Raw genomic sequence first — 23,931 nt, forward strand, 5'->3', positions numbered from 1 at the left:
ATGACGTAGGGCTCGAACTACATCAAATTATCCGGAGAATCTGGTACTTCGTCACTATGCCACCAACAACATATCTTGCCATCATCCGACATTTTGCGATTTTGTTATATGGGAATCCTCCAGGAAAGGAGAATTCAAAAGCAAGACAAATCATGTATAAGATGTGCCCTCATTTGATTTCAGGAACCAAGTGGATGTTACTTTTACCAGTTGCACTCTAGGTTGTGTTGAGAAAAGTAAGGACGGAATTATTATGCGAAATAATCAAATTTTATAGATTGAAAAAATGTACTAAATTCAAATGTTAGGCCAATTATGAACAAATTCGCCTGTATGATATGGCATGCAAATTAAACTCAAGCCATGTACTGTAAACGCATGCAACGTTGGAAGTTCGTCTTATTGCGACAACCTCCAATTCAGGAGCCTCACTGTCGATGATCAAAACAAACTCGTAAACAATAAAAAAACGTCACTAAAATAGGTTTCACTCGTGTGTCGGTTATCAACAAAGATTAAACAGCAGCGGTGATATCAGTCGGGTTTTACGATTGCTTTTGTTATTGAGACACCATGGAGAGCACATTTCGTTACATTGGGAGCTCATCTCTACATCAAAAGCTTTCAATCAAAATGTAAAAGATTACTCAAAAACCGATCGTAATGTGTAATCCAAAGCAGTAACTGATGTAATTTGTTCTTTTCTTGCTTTAGTGGGACACTGGAAGGTGAAAACATAGGCTATTCCTATGAAAAGCTTATCGAGCAACCATTACTCAAATTCTCCGGAGTGTATACCGAAAAAACTCCACCCCTGAAGGTGAAATTGCAGATCTTTGACAACGGTGTTCCTGTGGGGCTGCCCGTGTATACATCGCATAAATATTTTACAACTCGATGGAGGTTTGTAGCTGGGATTGTTTTGCAAACATTTGACCCCGATGACGGTTCTTTGTTTCGTATTCGTTTTCAGCTGGAATGAATGGGTAACTTTGTCACTTAACTTCACCGACATCTCACGAACTGCCGTACTAGGGCTTACCATTTATGATTGTGCTGGCGGAAGAGAACAGATGACGGTCGTCGGTGGGACATCGATATCCTTTTTCAGCACGAACGGAATCTTTCGACAGGTGAAAACAGCAGATATATTGCCATCGGCTTGCCTAAAGCTTGTCCTTTTGCTAGGGATTGTACGATCTGAAAGTATGGCCCCAGATGGAACCGGATGGTACTTGTAACTCATCAACACCAGGCAAATGTCCAGCGGCAGGGATAAGTCAGATGCAACGTTTGTCAAAGCTGGCTAAAAAACACAGGAACGGCCAGATGGAAAAGGTAATATGCTTTGGTAAACTGGTTTAAATAAGTGACTTAATGGCTTTAATATTATACACTGTAGATTGATTGGTTGGATCGTCTGACTTTTCGGGAGCTGGAGGTAATTAATGAAATGGAAAAGCGCAACTCACAGTTCCTCTATCTTATGGTCGAATTCCCTCAAGTGTATATCAACGAAAAGTTGGTAAGTTTTCGTAGGCGAAACTATATGTTTGTTTTTATTAATTTATTATAATCCATTTCCAAAGTATTCGGTGATTCATCTGGAAAAAAATGCAAAATCCGTATTAACTTACGCACCGAAGCCAAAGATTGTCGTTGTTCCGGATTGCGAAATCTATCAGGTACTTAATGCTGGTGTTTTTTTGTGTGCTTTCCGATTAAGTTTACTTTAAATACCATTATTTTTTTAAAGGAAAATTTGGTCGAACGTAAACATCACAGACTTTCACGATCGGCTCGTTCCGGCACTTCGGATAGAGACGTCAAGCCAAACGCAATGTAAGTTCATTTCGATCACTGTAAATTCGTTACATTTTACTTATATGGTTACATTTTACAATATACATTTATTGTAGCGTTCGAGATACATTGAACTCAATCGTGTATCGATATTCGTCCACATATCCGCTAAGCAGCGAAGAGCAGGACATCATATGGAAGTATCGGTTCTATCTTAGTAGCCACAAAAAGGCATTGACTAAATTTTTAAAATGTGTTAACTGGGAAACGACCACAGAAGTGCGGCAGGCGCTGGAATTGCTTAAAAGTTGGGCTCCTATGGATGTCGAGGATGCTCTTGAATTACTCAATTCTACGTTTCGTCATCCTGATGTTAGATGGTATGGGATGATTGTTTTCCTCAAGTAGAAATACGACATCATATTTTTGTGTTGTGTGTATTGTTTTTCTCCAGGTACGCCATCACTCGGCTCAACGAAGCGTCGGATGAGTATCTTCTGTTGTACTTGCTTCAGCTGGTACAAGCCTTAAAGTATGAGTCTTGCAATGAAACATGTGTAAGTACTTGTATGTTCTAACTAGCATAAAGTAGAGCCAGAATAAATAAATCTTATTTTCTATTTTGAAGAATTTGACAGCACGAGGCCTGCCGGATTGTAAAGAGATTTTTCAATCATACGATGATACAACCGATGTGCACTTGGAAGATTCGGAAGCAGAAAATTCGAGTACAGTTGGGTTTTAGAATGGTTGTATTCACTAAACTGATCAACTGTTTATTTACCAATTTTAGGCACTCCGCGTAATACGGTCACTGGCGAAGCAACAAACCGATATCAAACCACTAAGGTTAACAATTTAGCCAATTTTCTTATACAACGTGCTTGTAAGAATCCAACTCTAGCAAATTATCTTTACTGGTATCTAACGATTGAGTGTGAGGATGAAAGAAGCCTTAAAAAGGATTCCAACATCAGCCAAATGTACGATGCCGTGTTGCGGCTGTTCCTGCACAGCTTGTATAAAGGTAAATGCAACTCGACTAGTTCCAATCTCTTAGATGAGCTAACGAACTGCTTCCCTTTCCTTCGAACTGTTTTCCCTTTAAGGTACAGGTGAAATGAAAGCAATGCATGCCCAGCTGAAGGAGCAACAGCATTTTGTCGATCGGCTAGTAACGCTGGTAAAGATAGTTGCCAAGGAGTCTGGCAACCGCAAGCGAAAGACGGAGAAGTTTCAACAATTTTTGGCTGAATCGAGCACGTCGAACTCGGCCAAGTTCAACTTCAATCACTTTGGTCCGATCGTTTTTCCGCTCGATCCGGATGTGCAGATCGTAGGCATCGTTCCAGAAAAAGTGTCGTTATTCAAAAGCGCATTGATGCCATCGAAGTAAGTTAATAATAGCACATGCCATCGAGTTATGCTATTCCTATGCTATACAATCTAAGTGAGCCTTCTTACTATGGTGGTGATAAGCTTCTTACTAAAACAAATATTTTCTACATCTCATGACGCCTTGGTATGGATTTCAAATTTCAATGTAGTACAGAGCCCAGAATCTTATTCAATATACTTTTTTGTGTTTTTTATGTATAAATTATCCTTGGTTAGCAGGGTTTTTTTTCATGTGCGTAAATATTATGGCTCTGTCGTAGGATGTCATGAATAGTGCGGAATCATACCAAAGTCACTGTTTTCTCAAACTTAGATTTTTTTTCAAAACAACGTTAATGTTAACTGTTTTCCGTTAATAGATTGATCACAAATTTTCCGAACGAAAGCATCACAATCTTGAATGTATAGTTGTACTCACCCCACTTATGTATTTTTTGTGTAGGTTAACCTTCCGGACCACAACTGGAACCGATTACGTGGCAATATTTAAACATGGGGATGATCTACGACAAGATCAATTGATATTGCAGATGATAACTCTGATGGACAAACTTTTACAGAAGGAAAATCTTGACCTCAGGCTCACTCCGTATCGCGTGTTGGCCACGAGCTCTAAACACGGTTTTATGCAGTATATCGATTCCGTAACCGTGGCTGAAGTGCTCAATACCGAAGGCAGCATTCATAATTACTTCCGCAAGTTTAATCCTTGCGAAACGGGTCCGTTCGGCATCATGCCAGACATAATGGACACGTACATCAAAAGCTGTGCTGGGTACTGCGTGATAACGTATCTTCTCGGTAAGTTCGGATAGTGTTGAATCAATTTTGCCTTAAATTCCCTGCTAACATTTTTTTTCTAACAACAATGCGTTTGCAGGCATTGGCGACCGGCATTTGGACAATCTGCTGCTTACGTCATCAGGAAAGCTGTTCCACATAGATTTTGGTTATATTTTGGGACGCGATCCCAAACCAATGCCTCCACCCATGAAGCTCAGCAAAGAGATGGTGGAAGCGATGGGTGGGCTAACATCTGAATTCTATCACACCTTCCGCAAGCTATGCTACACAGCATTCCTGCATCTGCGCCGCCACGCGAACGTTATGCTGAATCTGTTCGGCCTAATGGTGGACGCTTCGGTGCCGGATATTGCACTGGAGCCTGACAAGTCGGTGAAGAAGGTGGAGGACAATTTGCGACTCGATCTTTCCGATGAGGAGGCAGTCCAGCACTTGCAGAATCTGTTGGATGTTTCCATAACGGCCGTCATGCCTGCGCTGGTAGAGCAGATACACAAGCTGGCCCAATATTGGCGAAAGTAACAACTCGGTTCGTTATGTAAATTTATTTTTATAATTTATTATAAACAAATAAACAGTCTTTAGTAAAAATAACCATACATATCTACGATTTATGATTTCCAAATAAAATTCACATCTCGCTCATGCCATATCCATTTGGGAATTATTTAAGGAACAAATATATATTTGATTGGATAGAAGTATAGCAGGAGCATTTTTGTTCACAATCTAAAGGAATAAAAATGCTTGAATATCTTGTTAATGGACTATTCATTCAGTTTACCAGTGGCAAATGCTTTCACGGTGATGTAACAGGAGAATTCTAGAGAGAGACATTATTCATTGTACATTTGTTCAGCTAAGTAGTGTAGGGCCGATGGACAAAATTATCAGTGATGGGTATGACAACGCATGTCCTCGCAGCATACGAATCGTTGGTAAGTAAAAATCTCCTTGACAACCCTTGAAAGACAACAGACATAGACCATGGTGGAGGAAAAAATAGGCCATCAATGTCCCTGTTGCTCGGCAGCTCCATCTGTCGTTCATTGATCGGTACACGTTCGTTGCAAGTGGTCATATCCGGGATTCCCGTTGTCGTGCTCATCGATAGTAGGGTTCCACTGAACCATCATGACTACCATCGTGGCAAAGCAACTTCTTATAATATTATCACAGATCCTTTCCATCATAATTGTGCCAATAAAGGGACAAACAACACAAAATATAAATATTCGTAAGAACCACGTGTTGTGCTCGTATTCGTTAACAGAAAAGGAAATGAGAGAAGAATATTGTCCTATCAATTATGCATTTTATTGATCGCTTGCTCTGCATACTACATTTTTTTTCTATTCGTTTTCCGCAGTGTTCGTGAATGAAGTCGACAACAATTTGGCCAACGTTGCCGTTGAGGTGGCTTTGAATTATGTGAAAAAAAATCCTCAACTTGGCCTTTCGGTCGACATGATGTACGTGGAAGGCAATCGCACCGACTCCAAGGATCTACTGCAAGCGTGTAAGCATAATCACTGAGTGCAACAAACTTTAGGTTATTTAAAGAAACTGAACAAAATTATTGTTTTGTGAATTGTGTTCTTTTCGCTCGCAAGTGTGCGCAAAGTATGGCGAGTCACTAACCAATAATCGGCCACCGCATTTACTGCTCGATACCACCTTGACCGGCGTATCGTCCGAAACGGTCAAGTCATTCAGTCTGGCGCTCGGCATTCCTACCGTATCGGCATCTTTCGGACAGGAGGGTGATTTACGCCAATGGCGAGATTTAAGCCCAGCAAAACGCGGCTATTTACTGCAGGTTCGTACATAGTATTACTTTCGATTTTTTCCATGTCCCTGTTTGAGTAATATGCGATTAAAAAGGGACTAATTTGAATTGTCCCAACATGGATGGAAACAGCTGCGTGATTATTATACACTCTACTTACATAATAAATCTTGAATTACCTGTCCAATTTAAGCTTTGCAAAGAATACCTTCCTATATTGATAAACGTTTTTGCGGAATAATTTCCTAACGGATCTCGGTTTTACTGGTGGTTTAGCCAACCCTCATTTATTTGGTCTGATTCGTGCAGCGTGAATCGGGACATTTATGACGGATTTTACAGGGTGGATCGCCCTTTATTAATGGCATATAGCGCACCAAAGTTTGGCGAATCTTATTGACTGTATGAACATTTACGATATACAATTAGTCGCAATATTAAGCGTACTTCCGAAGGAGAGTTGAGTTTCCTATTATAACTCGAGAAAACATTTACCGAAGAAATTGCTTTAGTATAAATCGTTCATATTGATTATGGCTTTCTACAAACCCCTACAATTAAGCACGCTTAAGACAACGTTGTGCCATGGGGTTCAATGGTAACTGGTGGATCCTTAAGTATACAGCTTAGTGAAAACATCATGACCAAAATGGGTTGTTTGAACACTCTGAAATGAAGCAAACAATCTATCGCGAAGAAATTTAACTTGGTGACCCATGGTTCCAGCAGCACAACGGTTCAAATCTTAGTTTGTACATAGTACGCTAGTAGGTGATGTATAATCTCTCTAAGCATCTTGAAACATCTTTCCAGTCACCGGACGCCAACCTCATTGGGCACTAAGGGCGGGAGGTGTAATTGTGGATTGGATGTCCCAAAGTTATTACGAACTACTCAATGTCCAAGGTCAATGTGTTTCGGTTCGTCATCAACGATTATGTAAAAGATTCCAGTTAATATGGGCCTCAGAAGTCTCCTGGTCGTCTTCAAAATCTTTCATCGCGTGATGATCGGAGGATTTTTTAAGTTGCATTTTTGTGTACAGCTAGTAAAAGTCTAGTCAATTTGTGTAATCGTAAAAATGTGAAATTATTTTTTAAAGGTGGCTTTATGTATTTACCTTTATCGCATATTTTTTTCTGAATTTAGATTTCACATTTTGAAAACATAAAAGTTTAAATTTGTTTCTATTTGATTTTTTTACTTAACACCGACCCAACGGAATGATGGAGTAGTGCAATAAAAAAACCATAAACGCCAAAACCAAGATCTAAAAAGGCCGTTTACGCCAAAACCAAGATCTAAAAAGGCCAGAGCGGTCAAAAGTACCGCTAAACACATTGGGGCCTGGTCAGTTTGGTGCCCAAAACTGATCACACTGAAAATCTGATTTTTTTGAAGCCGTAGCTTTGGATTTTAAGAAAAATATTTTTTTTATCAATTTTCTGTTTAGGAGATATCAAAATCTAAAATTGCGTAGCGGTCAAAATGCCCGCGCTTGGATCCTAGTGCTAACACTAACAAACAAGAATAATTGGTAATGAATCAAATGCTCAAAATGTTTCGTAGGTTATGCCACCGGCAGATATGATCCCACAAGTTATTCGATCCATCATCATTTATATGAACATTACAAACGCCGCCATCTTGTACGACAATACCTTCGTGATGGACCACAAGTACAAGGCACTCCTACAGAATATTCCGACCCGGCACGTCATCACCGGCATAGCAGATGATCGCGACCGTGCCGGTCAGATAGAGAAGCTACGGAACTTGGACATTAACAACTTTTTTGTCCTTGGGTCACTGGCGTCCATCAAACAGGTGTTGGGTATGTTTCGGTCGAGCTTGTTTTTCATAACTAGGGTTAAAATTTCATTAAGGCACCTTATTACATAAATAGAATCGGCGAAGAATGAATACTTTGAGCGTAACTTTGCTTGGCACGTCATCACCCAAGAACAGAAGGACCTCACGTGCAACGTGGAAAACGCGACCATCATGTTTTTGCGCCCGATGTCGGACAGTTCCAGTAAGGATCGTTTGGGCAGCATCCGGACCACCTACAATCTGAAACAAGAGCCACAAATTACTGGTTTCTTCTACTTCGACCTGACACTTCGCGCGCTAATAGCGATCAAGTAATATCCAGCAATAACATAGTCCGGTTTGTGTAGTTTTTGTTTTCACTAACAACTGGCTTGATATATTCATCAGGAACATCCTTCAATCCGGATCCTGGCCGTCCAACATGAAGTACATCACGTGTGAAGACTACGATGGTACCAACACACCGAACCATACCATCGATCTGAAGACGGCGTTCGTGGAAGTGACGGAGCCGACCACCTTCGGACCCTTCGAGATTCCCAAGGGAGGTAAAATTCCCTTCAATGGCAACACCTACATGAAGTTCGACATGGATATCAACGCGGTGACGATCCGGGCCGGAGCATCGGTGAACACACGCAATTTGGGCACGTGGGAGGCGAGCCTTGCCGCACCGATCAATGTGGCAAACGAGGCGGAAATAAAGAACCTAACGGCCGACGTGGTGTACCGAGTGTATACGGTCGTGGTAAGTATTCAGCGCCGGAAAAGCTATTCTCAGCCAGCCGATTCTAATCGAATCGGACACTTTGAACACAGCAAGCACCGTTCATTATGCGCGATCCGACGGCTCCCAAGGGCTTCAAGGGGTACTGCATTGATTTGCTGAACAAGATTGCCGAGATTGTCGAGTTTGACTACGAGATCCGCGAAGTCGAGGACGGAAAGTTTGGCAACATGAACGAGAATGGCGAATGGAATGGGATCGTGCGCAAGCTGATCGACAAACAGGCGGACATAGGACTTGGCTCGATGTCGGTGATGGCCGAGCGGGAGACGGTGATTGACTTTACCGTTCCGTACTACGATCTCGTGGGCATCAGCATCATGATGCAGCTGCCGAGCACACCCAGTTCGCTGTTCAAGTTTTTGACCGTCCTCGAGACGAACGTGTGGCTCTGCATTCTGGCGGCCTACTTCTTCACAAGCTTTCTGATGTGGATCTTCGATCGCTACAGTCCGTACAGCTACCAGAACAACCGGGAAAAGTACAAGAACGACGATGAAAAACGCGAATTCAACATCAAAGAGTGTCTCTGGTTCTGCATGACCTCGCTGACACCCCAGGGTGGTGGGGAAGCACCGAAAAATCTCTCCGGTCGCCTAGTGGCAGCCACATGGTGGTTGTTCGGGTAAGTGCATCTAAAACTTGACAAGGAATCCAAGGATTGGCACTGTACTTTTCATCCTATACTTATTGATACATGGACCTTGATATGACATATTTTGCGATTTGCTAATCCTCCTATTTACAACATTGTGGCTTTGAGGTCAAATAATATCACCACACAAGGAAAGCTTCTTACATTTTCTGTATTCGGGAAACCGCTTGAAGATTATAAAAGAAGGTTCGTCCAATATATCGATATTTTGGTTTTGGAAAAGACACCAAAACAGATAAAGAAAGGCTAATTAAATGCCCCAAATGGCATTCATTTGAATATGTAATTAACACTCTCATCGCATTGCTGTTCCATTCGGTCACACAGGTTTATTATAATTGCTTCATATACGGCCAATTTGGCGGCGTTTCTTACTGTGTCGCGTTTGGATACTCCCGTCGAATCATTGGACGATCTCTCGAAACAGTATAAAATCCTATACGCTCCACTAAACGGATCTTCGGCGATGACATACTTCCAGCGTATGGCAGACATTGAGAGGAAATTTTACGAGTAAGTATTGCCATCGGTGTTATTACAGGCTGAGGGTTAACTCTTGCTTCACGCTATGGTTCAATGCAAGGATCTGGAAAGAGATGTCTTTGAATGATTCGCTAACGGCCGTTGAACGATCGAAGCTTGCCGTCTGGGACTACCCGGTGAGTGACAAATACACCAAGATGTGGCAAGCTATGCTCGAGGCCGGTCTCCCGAACAGTCTCGAGGAAGCAGTGCAGCGTATTCGCAACTCAACGTCCGCGTCTGGATTTGCGTTTCTGGGTGATGCGACCGATATTCGCTACCAAGTGCTGACCAACTGCGATCTTCAAATGGTAGGGGAGGAGTTTTCCCGCAAACCTTACGCAATCGCTGTCCAGCAGGGATCGCCACTGAAAGATCAGTTCAATAATGCGTAAGGAGGGAACATCGTCACTAGGACTGGCTGTGTCGATAGACAACTATTAATGTTACTGAATTCCCTTCCAGCATCCTGATGCTTCTCAACCGACGGGAATTGGAAAAGTTAAAGGAGCAATGGTGGAAAAACGATGACGTTCAGAACAAGTGTGAAAAGCCGGACGATCAATCGGACGGTATTTCTATTCAGAACATCGGTGGCGTGTTCATCGTTATTTTCGTTGGTATTGGGATGGCCTGCATAACGCTCCTGTTTGAGTTCTGGTACTATAAGTATCGCAACAATGGTAAGATTATTGACGTCATTGAATCAACCGATCACCAACATCATGGTTCCACCATTAAACATGTGCGTCCGGCCGGGAAGCTCATCAAGCAGGACTCATTGAAGGACGCAACTAAAGGGCAAACCTACCAAAACCTTCGGACGCGCACTTTGATGCCGAATCTGAGTAAATTTCAGCCTAGGTTCTGAAAAGTGCCAGGATGTCGAGATAACAATCTTTAAATCGACAGAACATTTCAAATGCGCGTAGTTATGTTGTTGCTGATTTGTTCAATATTTATACGTAACAGGGATCTTGATATTAACGACGGTACACATACTTTTTGCATTTGTTGTACAACTAAGCAAAAGCAATAAGGCTTACTTATGTACTTTTTGAAAAATAAAAATGAAGCACCATCAAATGTGTGTGTTGTTGTTAATCTGTTACAAAACCCACCCCGCTCTAATCTTCTTCTTCTTGGCGTAACGACCTTGTTGGTAATGCCTGCCCGTTAAGGGCTTACGAGACTTTTTTACCCTATGTATACGTGGATAGTCAGTCCTCTCGTACAGGGAAGGGTCCGGTCCCGGTTGGTATTCGAACCCACGCCGTCGAGGTAGTGAGCCCCGGCGCTCATTGGCCGATTTTTCTAACCGGTGCTACCGCTCGGCTGTCGCGAACCGCCCGCCCTAATATCCCTTTTAATTCCAAATCCCAAATATTTCCCACGTACAAGATTCGGATTAGTTACATATTTAAAATCCTCTATTAGCGGAACTGACTAAAACTGTTAGCACACAACTGTGAATAAAACATACCGTTTACAATGAGACACCTGTTTACCTTATAACGGCGCCAAATTTCTTTTATTCACTAAATTTGTGTGTTTTTGAAGACTCTGAAATGTTAAATTCTCAACCACCATCATTAGATAGCGTCCTTTTAACGTTTCTTCCAAGTGTACTTCCTTCGAGCACCGGCCTGTCCAGGCTTCTTTCGTTCCCTACGGCGGTAGTCACGAGTCAATAAACCGGCTACATTGCACAATGGACAATGAAGACAAACAAGCATTGGGTGAAAATTAAAAATGTTATTATTAAAACTAACGTAAATCACACTTACCAATGCGCATTCGTGATATCAGTTCCGCATCAACAAAGCTGCGCAATGCCATCGCTATTCCCCATCGTACCGCACCCGCCTGTGAAGAAGGGCCGCCGCCGCTAACGTTAGCCAAGACATCTACTTTGCCGACCATGTTGGTGAATAATAAGGGAAAAAGAATCTGGAAAGAAGAAACAAGGATATGGACATGAAATTTTGGGTATACAAGATTTATTTGACTATTTCCGGCAAAGTTATGATGAAAAACAAAAATTAGCATCTCAGTTTCTGTTTTCAGTTTTTCTAACTTTCCACACAGTATATTTACAAATATTACCTCAAAAGCCCCTGTGGACATCCAGGAAAATTGAGGTCATCATTTCGTTACGAGAATGAGCCAACTCAATCTCGGTCACAAGAAGCGCTAAGCAGTCATTGGAACCCTTGCTTTTGTGGGTTTCGGATAGGAGAATGTTTGCTATTGCAAAATTTTCTGTTCCAATGGTTCATGGAGCCTGGAGGACTACTACAAGCCTACTTGGTTAGTATGTTGTACAATGAATTCACAAAAAGCCATGTGGTTTTCTTTCGAAAACACCAGCTTCATATCATATGAATCTATATTGTTTGTGCGCATTCAAAACACGTATTAACGTTGAGTGTTTAAGCTCAGTAAAATCGATCAAACAAGTTTGCACGTACATCGCAGCAATATGGCGATTTTTGTTAGTAAAGGAGATGAGACAAGTATCAAAAGTACAGAATCTAAGTGTGGCTTGATTTAGAGCAAATTTACACAATCCATCCAAAACGAATACCTTTGGTTTGTTTTAGCCATTGCGGACTGTGACGGGTATGGTGTGAACAAACTTTTCGAGAAGCATGTTCAGTTACAATTGCTGTAACTGGCATCGATGAACGAACTGCAAGAACTGAAGTTTCTATACTTAACACAATGATCATTTCGATAAGACGATATGACATTTTGAATCGAAAAATGAAAGATGCTGGTTTGCATATGAGATTCAATCTATTGACTTAAATCTTAAACCAACACCGAATTGTCGAATTAGAGCTGTACTGGAGCATGGTATTGTAACGTGAGCTTTTTAAACATTCAAAAATTGACTATATGCGAGTGTTCCTGCAAATCTGTTCAGAGCCGTAAAAGTTTTTATGAACTTCTAGTTCTAATGAACAGCTAAAAATAAGAAATGGACAAATTTCCCTTGCTATTTTGTATTGCGAAAATTAATTATTATCGATAAACCATAGTAATAAATTAATTATTATTAAATATATGGTAAAAATATTTTCCTGCATGGAAATAATTATTTTGGAAAGAAAAGATATCCTGAACCCAGCTCATACAAACTACTGCTAATGGGTATACGTGTTTTGCCATGTAGTCAGAAATAGGTATTATAAACGCACAGTCACGTTGTCAAAAGAGTTCTTTTTTTGAGGTGTACCGCAAGTGTAAACAGAATTGTTTTACACTTCTTTTCAGAATTCTGTTTACACCTATTTCTGAAAAGAAGAGAGGGAGTTCTGAAGAGAATTCTTTTACACCTGAAGAACACCAAAATTTCTCGTTGGGTATACACTGTTACACACCTGTAATTTAATTGCGAAAGCTCTTGTAGTTCATCATATTCGCCTGTCTCGAAAAATCTGTGTAAACGCCTTGCTCGTATCCATCGACATATGTCGGCATAATGTAGATCAATGGTGAGTATGACTTAAAGAAATTATTTAAATTGATGGTGGTTCAGCCTCCTGCTCGTGTGAAATTAACAGTTCGTGGAACCACGTTCACAACCAATTTTTGCCATTCAAACGAAAATCAATACTCAAGGTCTAAAACTTTCCATGTAACGTTTCAAAAGTGTCGCTGGCCGCATCCAACGTTTTTGCGGGCCGGATGTTTGACATCACTGCCCTAATCCCACGAGCAGCAGATACAATACAGTAGTTGTCGATCGAGCGAGTGTATTGGTGGACTTTACAACGGACATTGCGAATTATCCAACATCATTTTCACGGCATCCATCCAGTGATGCTGCAGTTTTTTTTTTGTAATACTACGGAAATTAACTTTTTATTCCATTTTCGTTGCGATTCGTTTCCAAATGTTGTTTTCTAAATGGCACAGCAATATGCACTCAGTTTTTCTCAAATATTTTCATCATTCCAGACATTGCGTCCGTTTCAATCGATGAATGGATCCATAGCAATGGACACATTGTTTCATTATTTTGTAATTATAGCAATGGACAAAACGTTTCATTCCGTTGAATCCAAACTCCAAACCCGATCGTTTACCGATCAGGGAGCTAGGAATCACCTGTTTATTTTGTAAAGTAAACGATTCGTGACCAAACTCAATAGAGCACCATAACCAAATATGCTCGCACTGGTTCTCGTTCAAACGCTTCTAACACAACACTAGCTCGTCTCTGCTTCTACTTATTCCTCAGCCTTATCAGCCATTTATCTCTGTTTATTCATTTGAGATTGACTTCCTCTCGCGTGTATGATAGATCTTGTCCAGTTCACTGGAAAAGACCAATGTGACTTTTGGCCGGATGAAGAGATTGAGAGCTACAGTTCGCGGAGCTTGATCTCTCGCACGAGCGCAAATGTGCTTTGTTCCAAACGCCTGGTTGCGACTACATACATTCATGCTGTCCCCGTAATATCTGTAGCTCTCATCCGACCGACCGCTCGTAAGTTCAATGCGCACCGGAGCCAGATTTGGTCGCCCAGTCGGACAGTTACCGCCGTTCGCGATCGTCGCGTGGCTGCTCCAGTGCTGGTAGTGGCTCGAACTTCTTCATTCCATTTCGAATTTCGGTCGCTCCGATCCGGTTTTCGGTGTGCTTACACGGACGAGTTAGGATAGTTGTTTTTTTCTCTCCTTCTTTTCTGTCGATGCCGTTCGTCTGCTACGCACGCACTAGTGCCTCCCAACGGACATTCCTTCCTGTTGTTCAACCAAAGTGTTATTGAGAAGTCCTCACTGAGATCATCAATAGAAAATATTGACAAAAAAGTTTGCACCGGTGAAATTGCGTGCTAAGTGCCTCTAACTTTCACCTCTAATTATCTCATCATTCAGACAACGGCAAGTTGTAACACGGCAGTTCTTGACGGCATTTACAAGATTTTCGCTAATCTTCGTCATCAAGTCCACTACCTTGGCGAGTAGGATATATTTTTCTTAGTGTGCTTCTACCACCGTGGATGAGTGTTTGTGATAAGAAAAATTGATCGTGATCGTTTTTGTTTGCCACAAACTACTCCCTGCGCTCGTTCCAATGGTCCAGAGCTCGAAATCCGGTGCTGGGCTGGCGGTCGCATCACTGGAAGCATCTCAAACGGAATAGATTGTTGCCATTGTTAATGTTCATCATACAGACAGTTTATCGTTGCATTTTACGGCAATTCCCATCGTGACGGCGCAAGGGTACAATGTTGGTACACGTTTTTGAATACATGCACCATATTTCGCAGGCGTGCATGTATTCGATTCTACACACCGCATAGGTTTGGCCCGACCGATGACTGTCGATCAGCAAAAATTCACACTGAACCATCATTTCACGTTGGACGGTTAGACTCTTCGAACAATGTTGAATTTACAATAGCCTCGAGGTGCTCCGCTTCGGTGGGTTAGTAACAGTTTCTATTGTCTCTCCCATGCTCACCTGTTGCTAAGAGTCGCGATTCTAATCTAGAAATTATTAAATTTGAAATGCTAAGCACATGCAGTTTATTCACCTTCCTCGCCGATCAATCTGTACAGAGCAGTATTTATGTCAGTCACCGTACAGCAGCTAATATAACAGAAACATTGTTCATATTAAATTCACGTTTAAATTATTTTTGCGTGAATGTCAAATTTCATTTCATTGAGTAAACAAACTTGTGATTACAAATACTGTCCTTTTCGAGCTTTAGTTATAAAAACCAATCAGACGGGGCGAAATAGTTCGCGGGATTTTTCGACGATAAAAAGCGCGATTTCATTGCGTGCCCACAAGAACCCGTTTGAAACACGAATCAGCTTAATGATCTGAACCTCTTTCTTTTTACCTGCTGTATTCCAGTGCGTTTCATTGGACCATCTTTTTTTGGCCACTGCTGCTGCTGCTGATCACCCGGCGGTGATTTCGCGCAGACACGGGACACATAACAGCAACATCAAAATAAAGCAACAAAAAAACCATAAATGTTCGTTGACACTACAGCCTTCTCCTCTGCCGGAACGATAGGTGATTGAAAAAAAACAAGTCTAATGAAATCAACCTAACCTGTGAGAACCAACCAAACGAACCCTCTTCGCTTCTCACAACCGACTAACAAATCGAATGGATCACCAGTCAGCATGAGTGTGCACCGCACAGTCACAGGTGTATACGGGCGTAGGGGCCATTCTAGTGCGAACACGATTCAAAAGCCATCACTCGAAATTGACCAAATAATAGCAGGGCTAGAAACAATATATAGATCAGTAAATTGAACTAACTGACCAAACAAACGCCACCAAACACCAAAACAAAAGCCGAAGCTTCCGAGCACCAGGCGCGCAATACAGTATGGACAACTACGGGTTCAAAGAAGATGGTGACACCATACCGCCCTCGAAACCACCACTTCGACCACCGAGGATTTTGCGGACGACAAGCTGCATCGAGAATGGCTCCAACAAGTTCCCCCGATTGTCAACCAGGTAACGTGTGGTGGGAATCCGTTTGGCGAGAGATTCACGATCAATTTTTGATTAATGTTCCAAATCAAATGATCTGGCGCTATAACAAGGGTTTCCGGAGCCGGAATCTTTCACAGAATAGATTAGATGAAAACGATAATGAAGGTGAAGTGAGTTCAGAAACAAAGATTCTTCTTCTTCTTCTTCTTCTTCTTCTTCTTGGCGTAACGACCTCTTGGTCATGCCTGCCCGTTAAGAGCTTACGAGACTTGTTTCCCTGTTGTACGTGGATAGTCAGTCCTCTCGTACAGGGGAGGGTCCGGTCTCGGTTGGGATTCGAACCCACGCCGTCGAGGTGGTGAGCCCCGGCGCTCATGGGCCGATTTTCTAACCGGCGCTACCGCTATCGCTGACCCCCTTTTGTCGCTGAAACAAAGATTAATGTTGCTAATTTTTCTTACTTGAACATTAATCCTGGTCTTGCAGTCGTTGCGGATTGCGATCTTACTTTAAGAGTTAGGCGAAAAAAAACCTAGCTAAAACGATTTAAATTTTACTCATAATTACAACCTCGTTAACTTACTACACTAGGATGTCTTTTCAAATTGCTAACGCACACGTTTTCTTCCCATTTTATTACACCCTACTATTATGGTCCAAACAAGATGGCAACTCATGGTCAAGAAGATGTTTTTTATTCTTCTATGGTAGCTTTACCAGGAAACATGAAGGGGCACCGATCGGTTTGCCTAATTAGTTATTCGTATTGAATTGCCAACTGTGTGGTCATGTTACCTTCGCAACACGATATTCGTCTCTCGTGAAGGCAAACTTGGAAGTTACAAATGAAATAAAATTTTGTTTTTGCAAATGTCAAAATTCCTACTATTTTGAAATATTTTTTCATTCAATCTCTAAACAGACAACATGTCTGCATGGATGAAATTTAAAAATCCATCGCCGATAGTCGATTATCCTGCACAAAATATTCTTCTTGCTTGTATGGGCAACTCATATTTCTAGGTTTAAATTTCTGAAGAAAAAAAACTTTAAACATACTTTCCGGTTACATTACCTTTTATAGAAAATGAAATTAAACCCACTGTTAACAATTCAAATCGAGTTTCTATTCAGCACTAATAGTATATCTTTTAAACTTTCTCTAATATATTCGTATAGATTCAATCTATCTTCCACCAAATGGGGGCAACATATGGATGCTGAGGCAGCCCTCGTCAACCCAGCGGTGATTGTGAATGGTCTTGGCGGAGAGGACACGGTGTTACGGAACAGTTTTAATGGCGTCACCACAACCACTACTGCAAATGGCCACAGTGCAGCAGACAAGGCACCGATTGTTGCAAATGGTGCCGCAACCGTGCCTAAGTCAACTTCGCCGGCAACGGTGCCCATCGGCGGACGTAAATCACACATTGACAGTTACGAGTATATGGAGGTGGGACCATCACCGCCGGCAGAAAGCGCGCCCAATCTGTACGACAGCTACGACGAAACGTACTCAGAGTCAAGTGCCCAACTGTGCAATGATATAATCCGTATATCCATCACCGAACAGATGCGTCTCGCCGGAGGTCGCGTGACTCTGCTGGAAAGCTTCGAAACGGATGATACACTGGATCGTGCCACCGTGGAGCAGCTGTTTAGTATGGCACCTCCAGTACCAGCGACACCGGCTGCTAGCAAGGTCCCGAACGACCCAACCTCGGGCTCGGGCGTCGGTATCCAGGTGGAGAAAAACATCTGCTTCCTCTGGGCGGCCTTCCTGCGTAAGTTTCCACTCCTGGAGCAGTGCGTCGAACTCGGCGCGGAGTTGACCTTCTGCGACAGCAATGGTCTGACAGCGTTACACTTGGCCGCATTCAGTGGCTGCACCGAGTGCTGTGATTTTCTCATCAGTCACGGCCAGGATGTGAATTTGCAACCAAAATGGTACACCCCGCTGCACTGTGCCGCGTTCGGTAACTCATTAGCCACCGCCGAACTGTTGATCAAGAACGGGGCTCGCATCGATATGGCAACCAACAAGCACCATTGCGAGGAGTCATTGCTCCACTGTGCGGTCCGATCGAACGCGATCGAATGTTTGCGGTTCTTCATCGCACACGGGGCGGACGTTAATGCATTGGAACGCAATGGCACCAACCCAATACATCTGGCCGCCGACTTGGGCCATACGCAGTGTCTTGCGGCACTCCTGGAGAGTCCCGTGGCCGACCCGAATGTGCGCATCCAGCAGGGGGATAAGCAGATGACCGCCCTTCACTTGGCCGCCGATGAGGGCAATCTGGAGTGTGTCACTCTCTTGCTTGCCAAGGGGGCCGATGTACGTGCCCGTAACCATCGAGGTTTCACGCCACTGCATTTAGCTGCAAGGAGTGGAAGTGCAGAGTGTGTTGAGGCCTTGTTAAAACTCGGTGGCTGTGATCCGAATGTGGCCGATTTCGATCAACGGACTCCATTGCATGCAGCCGTAAGCAAATCGGATGCCGCCGTCGAGATGATCGAAACATTGGTCGCTTGGGGGGCGAATGTGAATCAGCGCGACGTTTACGGCTTCACCGCACTGCACCTGGCGGCCCTCGATGCCCTCGGACCGTGTGTCGAGACGTTGCTTTTCCACGGCGCAGACGTAACAATGAAGTCGCGCAAGGGTACCAGTGCACTCAACATTATCAGCCGTAAAACACCTGCCTCGCTCGGGGTCATACAGTGCAAGCTAGATGCGGCCATTACCCTAACGCACTCACAGGACTCATCGAGCAGGGAGGTAGAGCTTGAGCTGGATTTTCGCAGCATCCTGCAGCATTGTCACCCACGGGAAATAAGTTACCTGAACACGTTCGTTGACGACGGGCAGAAAGAGTTCTTACAGCATCCGCTCTGTTCGGCCTTTCTCTACATCAAGTGGAACAAAATACGCAAATACTACATCGCCCGGCTGCTATTTTGCTTCACCTTTGTGCTGTTTCTGACCCTGTACGTGCTGACGGCACTGGCACACAACTGCTACAACGGCAGCAAGGACATGAAAGAGACAACGCAAGAGCAAGAGCTATGCCAAAAGCAGTCCATCTTTGGGGAGCTGTTGCGCAACAATCCCTTTGTGATCGAAATGCAGTGGATGGTACTGGTTGCGATCACAGCCATTGAGATCTGTCGCAAAATCTATGGCATTACCGGGTACACCTCACTCAGACATTATGTTACGCAGACCGAAAACGCCATTGAGTGGTTTATCATACTGAGCGTGTTCGTTATTTCGTACATTTACACCAAGCGAACCTACACCTGGCAGAATCACGTCGGAGCGTTCGCAGTGCTACTAGGCTGGACGAACCTGATGCTCATGATTGGACAGCTGCCGGTGTTTGGAGCGTACGTCGCTATGTACACGAAGGTACAGGTCGAGTTTGCCAAACTTTTCATGGCGTACTCCTGCATGCTGATTGGATTTACGATTAGTTTCTGCGTGATCTTTCCGTCGTCCTCCTCGTTCGCCAATCCGTTCATGGGCTTCATTACGGTGCTTGTCATGATGACGGGAGAGCAGGACCTGGAGCTGCTGATCAACGATCCAGATGGAAAGGATCCACCTTTTCTGCTCGAGATTAGCGCCCAGATAACTTTTGTGCTTTTCCTACTCTTCGTTACGGTCATTCTGATGAACCTACTTATCGGTATCGCTGTTCACGATATACAGGGGTTGAAAAAGACCGCCGGTTTATCGAAGCTGGTCCGTCAAACGAAGCTCATTTCCTATATCGAATCAGCCTTATTTAACGGCTGGCTACCAAACTGGTTGCGCAATCTGCTCTACTACACGGCACTTGTTTCCCCGCAAGCGTACCGCGTGGTGCTTAGTGTCAAACCACTGAATCCTGGCGAAACGAGACTACCGCGAGACATTATGATGGCCGCATACGAGGTCGCCAAACAGAAGAAGCACTATGTGAGGAAAAGCTTTTCTACTCTTCGTCGTAACATGACATACGATCCGCTCCTACCGACAGCAACAAACGGGATCAAATCGACGGTATACGATCGCTCCGATAGTAGCAACACCGCACCATCCGACCGGCGTGACCGCTACCACAACGGACCCATTGGAGTCAACTCGACCAATAGCGAACATTCCGCAAAGTTCGGCTACGTGTACGAAACACCGACACTGTACGGTATTACCAACAAACTTGATGAGCACACCGAAAACATTGGCAATGTTGCGACCGAAATCGCGGAACTGCGTGCCTCGCTTGAGCAGACCCAGCATATGCTGCGCCAGGTGCTGCAACTTTTGACCAAGAATCCTAAACTTAACATACAGCCAAGCTAAACATGTTGATAATCCCAATCTAACGCCGTCCAGCATCTGGAGCATTTGTTTGTCGTTTCATGTACGGTGCTATAAAAATTGCATTAATTATCGTATGCATTCTGCTGTTTTGCGACCATGGACGAATAAAAACAACATAGATGTGATTTTAAATGATACATAATAATAGCGAATGCATTACAGAACTCTGCAGACCGTTTATACGAAACCCTCCCTCTCTAAGTATTTAGCCAACATGTAATCATTATACGATTTTCGTACAGAGTTTTACAGGCTAGGGTGTTATGCATTGCGACGTTACCTGCTGCAGTATGTTTAACGTAGGTCATTCAATTTAGTCCTTATTAATTATTTTATTGATTGACAATACCGTCTATCCAAACCCCATCAACCATAAGATCAATTACTTTGCTCTAACGATGTTCATAATATACTAATGTGATTTCTAATAAACATCTTGCAAACACTATGCATATGATGCATTAATTTAAAGAAATAGTTTTAATTCATATTATTTTTTTTATATTATATATATTAATTAGCGGTTATGCTGGTTAGAAAATCAACCCATTGCCTGAGCCTCATCACGTTGACGGTATGATTTCGAATTAAAACCGAGCCCGGGCCCTCCAATGCACGAGAGAACTCCACTTATGCAAGAGAAAAAAAAGTTTAGTAAGCCCTTAATCGGGCAAGCATGATTCGGCTACACACCAAATAGTTTCCAACTAAACTAGGACTGAATGTGTTACTTCTTACTGGCCATGTTCAATCGGTTTGGGTAACGCGACAATGCATTGAAGTGTGTAATGCATGCTAATTTTGTTTTGTCTTAAAACAATCGTTTTTTAGCACATCGATCATTGTTCAACGTAAATCAATGAAATGTATTTTTTTAACTACAAGAATACATTGGAATCTTGCCCGAATGCTTTTAGCTGTTTTTTTGACCGGTTTAAATTCGACATTTTTGGAAAAACTTTCATATTCATAATCGGCTACTTTTTGTGTATACAAATACATAAAGTTGCTGGCAGAAGTTGTGGGAGTCGGATGAATTTGGCCGTTTCCTCCTCTCGATCACTCCTCAAGTATCACTACGACCCTGGTTTAATGGACTGACGGTGAACCGTGCGTTCATCCGAATAATGTGCAGGTCGCGCTCGAACCACTTTGCGTTAGGGGCGCACCTACATCGGATAGATCTGGCTCAGACGAAGTTGTGTGGCTGTGGCTCTGGATTCCACGACGTGGATCACCTTCTGTGGTCCTGTGTGGATTACGGAGCCGCGCGACCTACTTTGATCGACGCAGTAGAGGGGTTGGGCAAACACCGGCAAACCGGCCGTCCCGATCCGAGACATTCTAGCGGAGAACGATATGCAGTACCTCAAAGCAATTTTCCGTTTTGCACGGAACAACGGACTCGCACTTTAATCTCCCCCCCCCCCCCCTCTTCCTTTCTCTCCATCCCCCTCTCTGCTCAGTTCACGCTCTCCTTTCCCCATTCTGCTCCCTCCATCTATACGTATCCTCTCCCACTCCAATGAACCTCCTAATGCGTCCTCGTTAAAGCACCTAGCTGGCCCGACCAAAATAGACTCAAACCACACCAACAAGCAAGAGTTGGAAGCAGAAGATCCCTGTCCAGGACGGTTCCGGACAGCTTGATTTCCCACAACGAGCGCCCTGATTGCCTCGACGTGACCCAAATAGGATAAGGAGATATCAGTTCTCTAGGATATAGTATATAGTTTAATATGTACAATACGGGCCGTACCGTGAAAATAGAAATAATAAAAAAAATACATAAAGTTTCAAAAATAGTTTCAAATTTACGATTACAAATGATGCCGCAAATCCCATTTAGTAACCCCATCCGAAACCGGAACCGAGACAAGAAAAACGTTACGCCAATAAGAGGGTTAGATTTCATCCGACTAGCAGTCGAGCAAATGAAAACAGTGTTTAAAGGAAGTATTTGAAACTGACTTACCTGCTCGCGTTGCTGCGTTTTTCCTACGGTACGCAAGTCTTTGCCATTCACTAAAACACTGCCGGTACCAGGGAACTTCATCGTTACATCGCCACGAGCCGTTTTCCGTAAACACTCTATACAATGAGAATTGTGCATAGGGTTTGCAATAAGTATAAGCTAGATTTGTTCCGCTAAGTACTTGTTAGAAAAACCTTAGTTTGTAACATATTCCTTACCATAGATTGTAACATATTGGCGACCATCAGCATCATGCTGTGGTGCAGGAATTGTATCATTTTCCATCTTTGATATCAACGGTTTTCGGTACTCCTTGATAAACTCCTTCGATCGTTCCGAAAGCGGATGGTCCACGAGACGATTCATGGCATTGACAAAGTTATCATATTCGATGTCAGTTATTGTTTCCACTATCTTTTTTTCCAGCAATTCTTTGGGCAGCCACTCGGAACCGGTAACATCGCTATGGGATAAAACGTATCAAATACATAATATCATAGAATATGTCACCCGAAGGACTTGTACTTAATTGTATTTCTTACAGCTTATTCCCCACTGAATCCAGAGATTTTCCTTTGATCCTTGTACCATCTTCAAGCGCATTGAGTTTGCTTATGTTTTCCACAATATCCTAAAATAAAAAGTGGATTAGTCTTTTATTAATTTATTTAGTAGACATCAACAAATGTAACACTTACGTAAAGCAGCTGGAAGAAATTTGGACGACCCGTGTAAAACAAGCTATGGAACGGGCGTCCTGTTTCGTCAAACTCGGCTCCTTTCTTTTTTGGCATGAACTCTTCCGGTGGTTTCATCGATGGACGTGCTGCCGGATCATAGAGGCCAGACGGAAACAAATACTGTATTGCTTGATCGATGTCCTGCTGGGTGAATGTTTCCACGTCTGCCCCCATCATGTTAGCTAAATGCCGTTTGCCTAGTTGGTATTCTGACCGGGCCTGTTCCATACTACTTTCGTATTCTCTCGCCCTTTCCAGATACGCCTTCATTGCCTTGCTAATTTTAGCTTTTTGCACAACGCTTCCATCTTCAGCCTTGTAGGCGGGTGTGCAAAGGAAACGAGCCTAGAGAAAATGGTTTGATAAGATATAATCATTTGCGATCCTTCGGGAGGTTTCGCCGGCATGCATGTTGGATCAATTTGTTATGTACGAAACTTACCGCGAGTACGGTTGTATGTTCAGCAAGTCTATATCGAACACCTATTCCTCGAAAAAGTGTCGAAAACATATTGAGAAGTACGGAAGCAACAATCCAAAGTTACACGGGTTTTATAACACCGGTTTTGCACTATTTTGGTTCTCCTGTGTTTTCTTTCCTCGAACGAACGTCGTGCAATTTGACAGATAGATAGGATTGTTGTGGATCTTTTGTTTGTAGAAACCTTGTGTTAATTCAAAGGAACTGGAACTCCTTCTGGATTCACATCGCTACAATATTTTCTTAAAAAAACATTTTTATCATTTTCATGTAGAAACAAATGGGA

The 23,931-nt window shown here is 42.9% G+C and overlaps 4 protein-coding genes across 4 annotated transcripts; 3 read left to right on the forward strand and 1 right to left on the reverse strand.

The window, feature by feature from the left end:
• The first annotated feature begins 510 nt into the window (after window positions 1-510).
• Window positions 511-4,593, forward strand: LOC131266396 (phosphatidylinositol 3-kinase catalytic subunit type 3). Its single transcript, XM_058268904.1, has 14 exons — window positions 511-635; window positions 715-903; window positions 974-1,133; window positions 1,189-1,338; window positions 1,403-1,525; window positions 1,590-1,685; window positions 1,757-1,842; window positions 1,920-2,183; window positions 2,258-2,360; window positions 2,432-2,531; window positions 2,597-2,830; window positions 2,913-3,195; window positions 3,644-4,002; window positions 4,082-4,593. The coding sequence occupies exons 1-14, from the start codon at window positions 574-576 to the stop codon at window positions 4,525-4,527; spliced, it is 2,655 nt and encodes an 884-aa protein (XP_058124887.1). The 5' UTR covers window positions 511-573; the 3' UTR covers window positions 4,528-4,593.
• Window positions 4,594-5,457: 864 nt separating this feature from the next.
• Window positions 5,458-10,462, forward strand: LOC131266097 (ionotropic receptor 25a). The gene is made up of 9 exons (XM_058268455.1): window positions 5,458-5,524; window positions 5,619-5,824; window positions 7,364-7,628; window positions 7,701-7,938; window positions 8,015-8,375; window positions 8,447-9,039; window positions 9,397-9,582; window positions 9,653-9,982; window positions 10,057-10,462. Exons 1-9 carry the CDS (start codon window positions 5,473-5,475, stop codon window positions 10,460-10,462), a joined length of 2,637 nt encoding a protein of 878 aa, XP_058124438.1. The 5' UTR covers window positions 5,458-5,472.
• A 620-nt stretch (window positions 10,463-11,082) lies between these two features.
• Window positions 11,083-23,767, reverse strand: LOC131266708 (small ribosomal subunit protein uS9m). The gene is made up of 7 exons (XM_058269321.1): window positions 23,607-23,767; window positions 23,123-23,509; window positions 22,967-23,055; window positions 22,643-22,887; window positions 22,425-22,540; window positions 11,379-11,541; window positions 11,083-11,290 (listed from the first exon to the last, which is right to left on the reverse strand). Exons 1-7 carry the CDS (start codon window positions 23,673-23,675, stop codon window positions 11,199-11,201), a joined length of 1,161 nt encoding a protein of 386 aa, XP_058125304.1. The 5' UTR covers window positions 23,676-23,767; the 3' UTR covers window positions 11,083-11,198.
• On the forward strand, window positions 15,922-20,887 carry LOC131266707 (transient receptor potential channel pyrexia-like). Its single transcript, XM_058269319.1, has 2 exons — window positions 15,922-16,095; window positions 17,254-20,887. Exons 1-2 carry the CDS (start codon window positions 15,962-15,964, stop codon window positions 20,426-20,428), a joined length of 3,309 nt encoding a protein of 1,102 aa, XP_058125302.1. The 5' UTR covers window positions 15,922-15,961; the 3' UTR covers window positions 20,429-20,887.
• Window positions 23,768-23,931: the final 164 nt, after the last annotated feature.

Source organism: Anopheles coustani, chromosome 2 (genome assembly GCF_943734705.1).
Source record: "Anopheles coustani chromosome 2, idAnoCousDA_361_x.2, whole genome shotgun sequence".
NCBI classification, from domain to species: domain Eukaryota; kingdom Metazoa; phylum Arthropoda; class Insecta; order Diptera; family Culicidae; genus Anopheles; species Anopheles coustani.

Coding starts and splice junctions, on each gene's coding strand:
- LOC131266396 (XM_058268904.1), top strand. CDS start 574: ATGGAGAGCACATTTCGTTACATTGGGAGCTCATCTCTACATCAAAAG. Junction 1,686..1,756: donor CGGATTGCGAAATCTATCAG/GTACTTAATGCT, acceptor ATTTTTTTAAAG/GAAAATTTGGTCGAACGTAA. Junction 2,831..2,912: donor CCTGCACAGCTTGTATAAAG/GTAAATGCAACT, acceptor TTTCCCTTTAAG/GTACAGGTGAAATGAAAGCA.
- LOC131266097 (XM_058268455.1), top strand. CDS start 5,473: ATGATGTACGTGGAAGGCAATCGCACCGACTCCAAGGATCTACTGCAA. Junction 7,939..8,014: donor CGCGCGCTAATAGCGATCAA/GTAATATCCAGC, acceptor TATATTCATCAG/GAACATCCTTCAATCCGGAT. Junction 8,376..8,446: donor ACCGAGTGTATACGGTCGTG/GTAAGTATTCAG, acceptor CTTTGAACACAG/CAAGCACCGTTCATTATGCG.
- LOC131266707 (XM_058269319.1), top strand. CDS start 15,962: ATGGACAACTACGGGTTCAAAGAAGATGGTGACACCATACCGCCCTCG. Junction 16,096..17,253: donor TTCCCCCGATTGTCAACCAG/GTAACGTGTGGT, acceptor ATATTCGTATAG/ATTCAATCTATCTTCCACCA.
- LOC131266708 (XM_058269321.1), bottom strand. CDS start 23,675: ATGTTTTCGACACTTTTTCGAGGAATAGGTGTTCGATATAGACTTGCT. Junction 23,056..23,122: donor ATTTCTTCCAGCTGCTTTAC/GTAAGTGTTACA, acceptor TTTTTATTTTAG/GATATTGTGGAAAACATAAG. Junction 22,541..22,642: donor CCAATATGTTACAATCTATG/GTAAGGAATATG, acceptor CTCATTGTATAG/AGTGTTTACGGAAAACGGCT.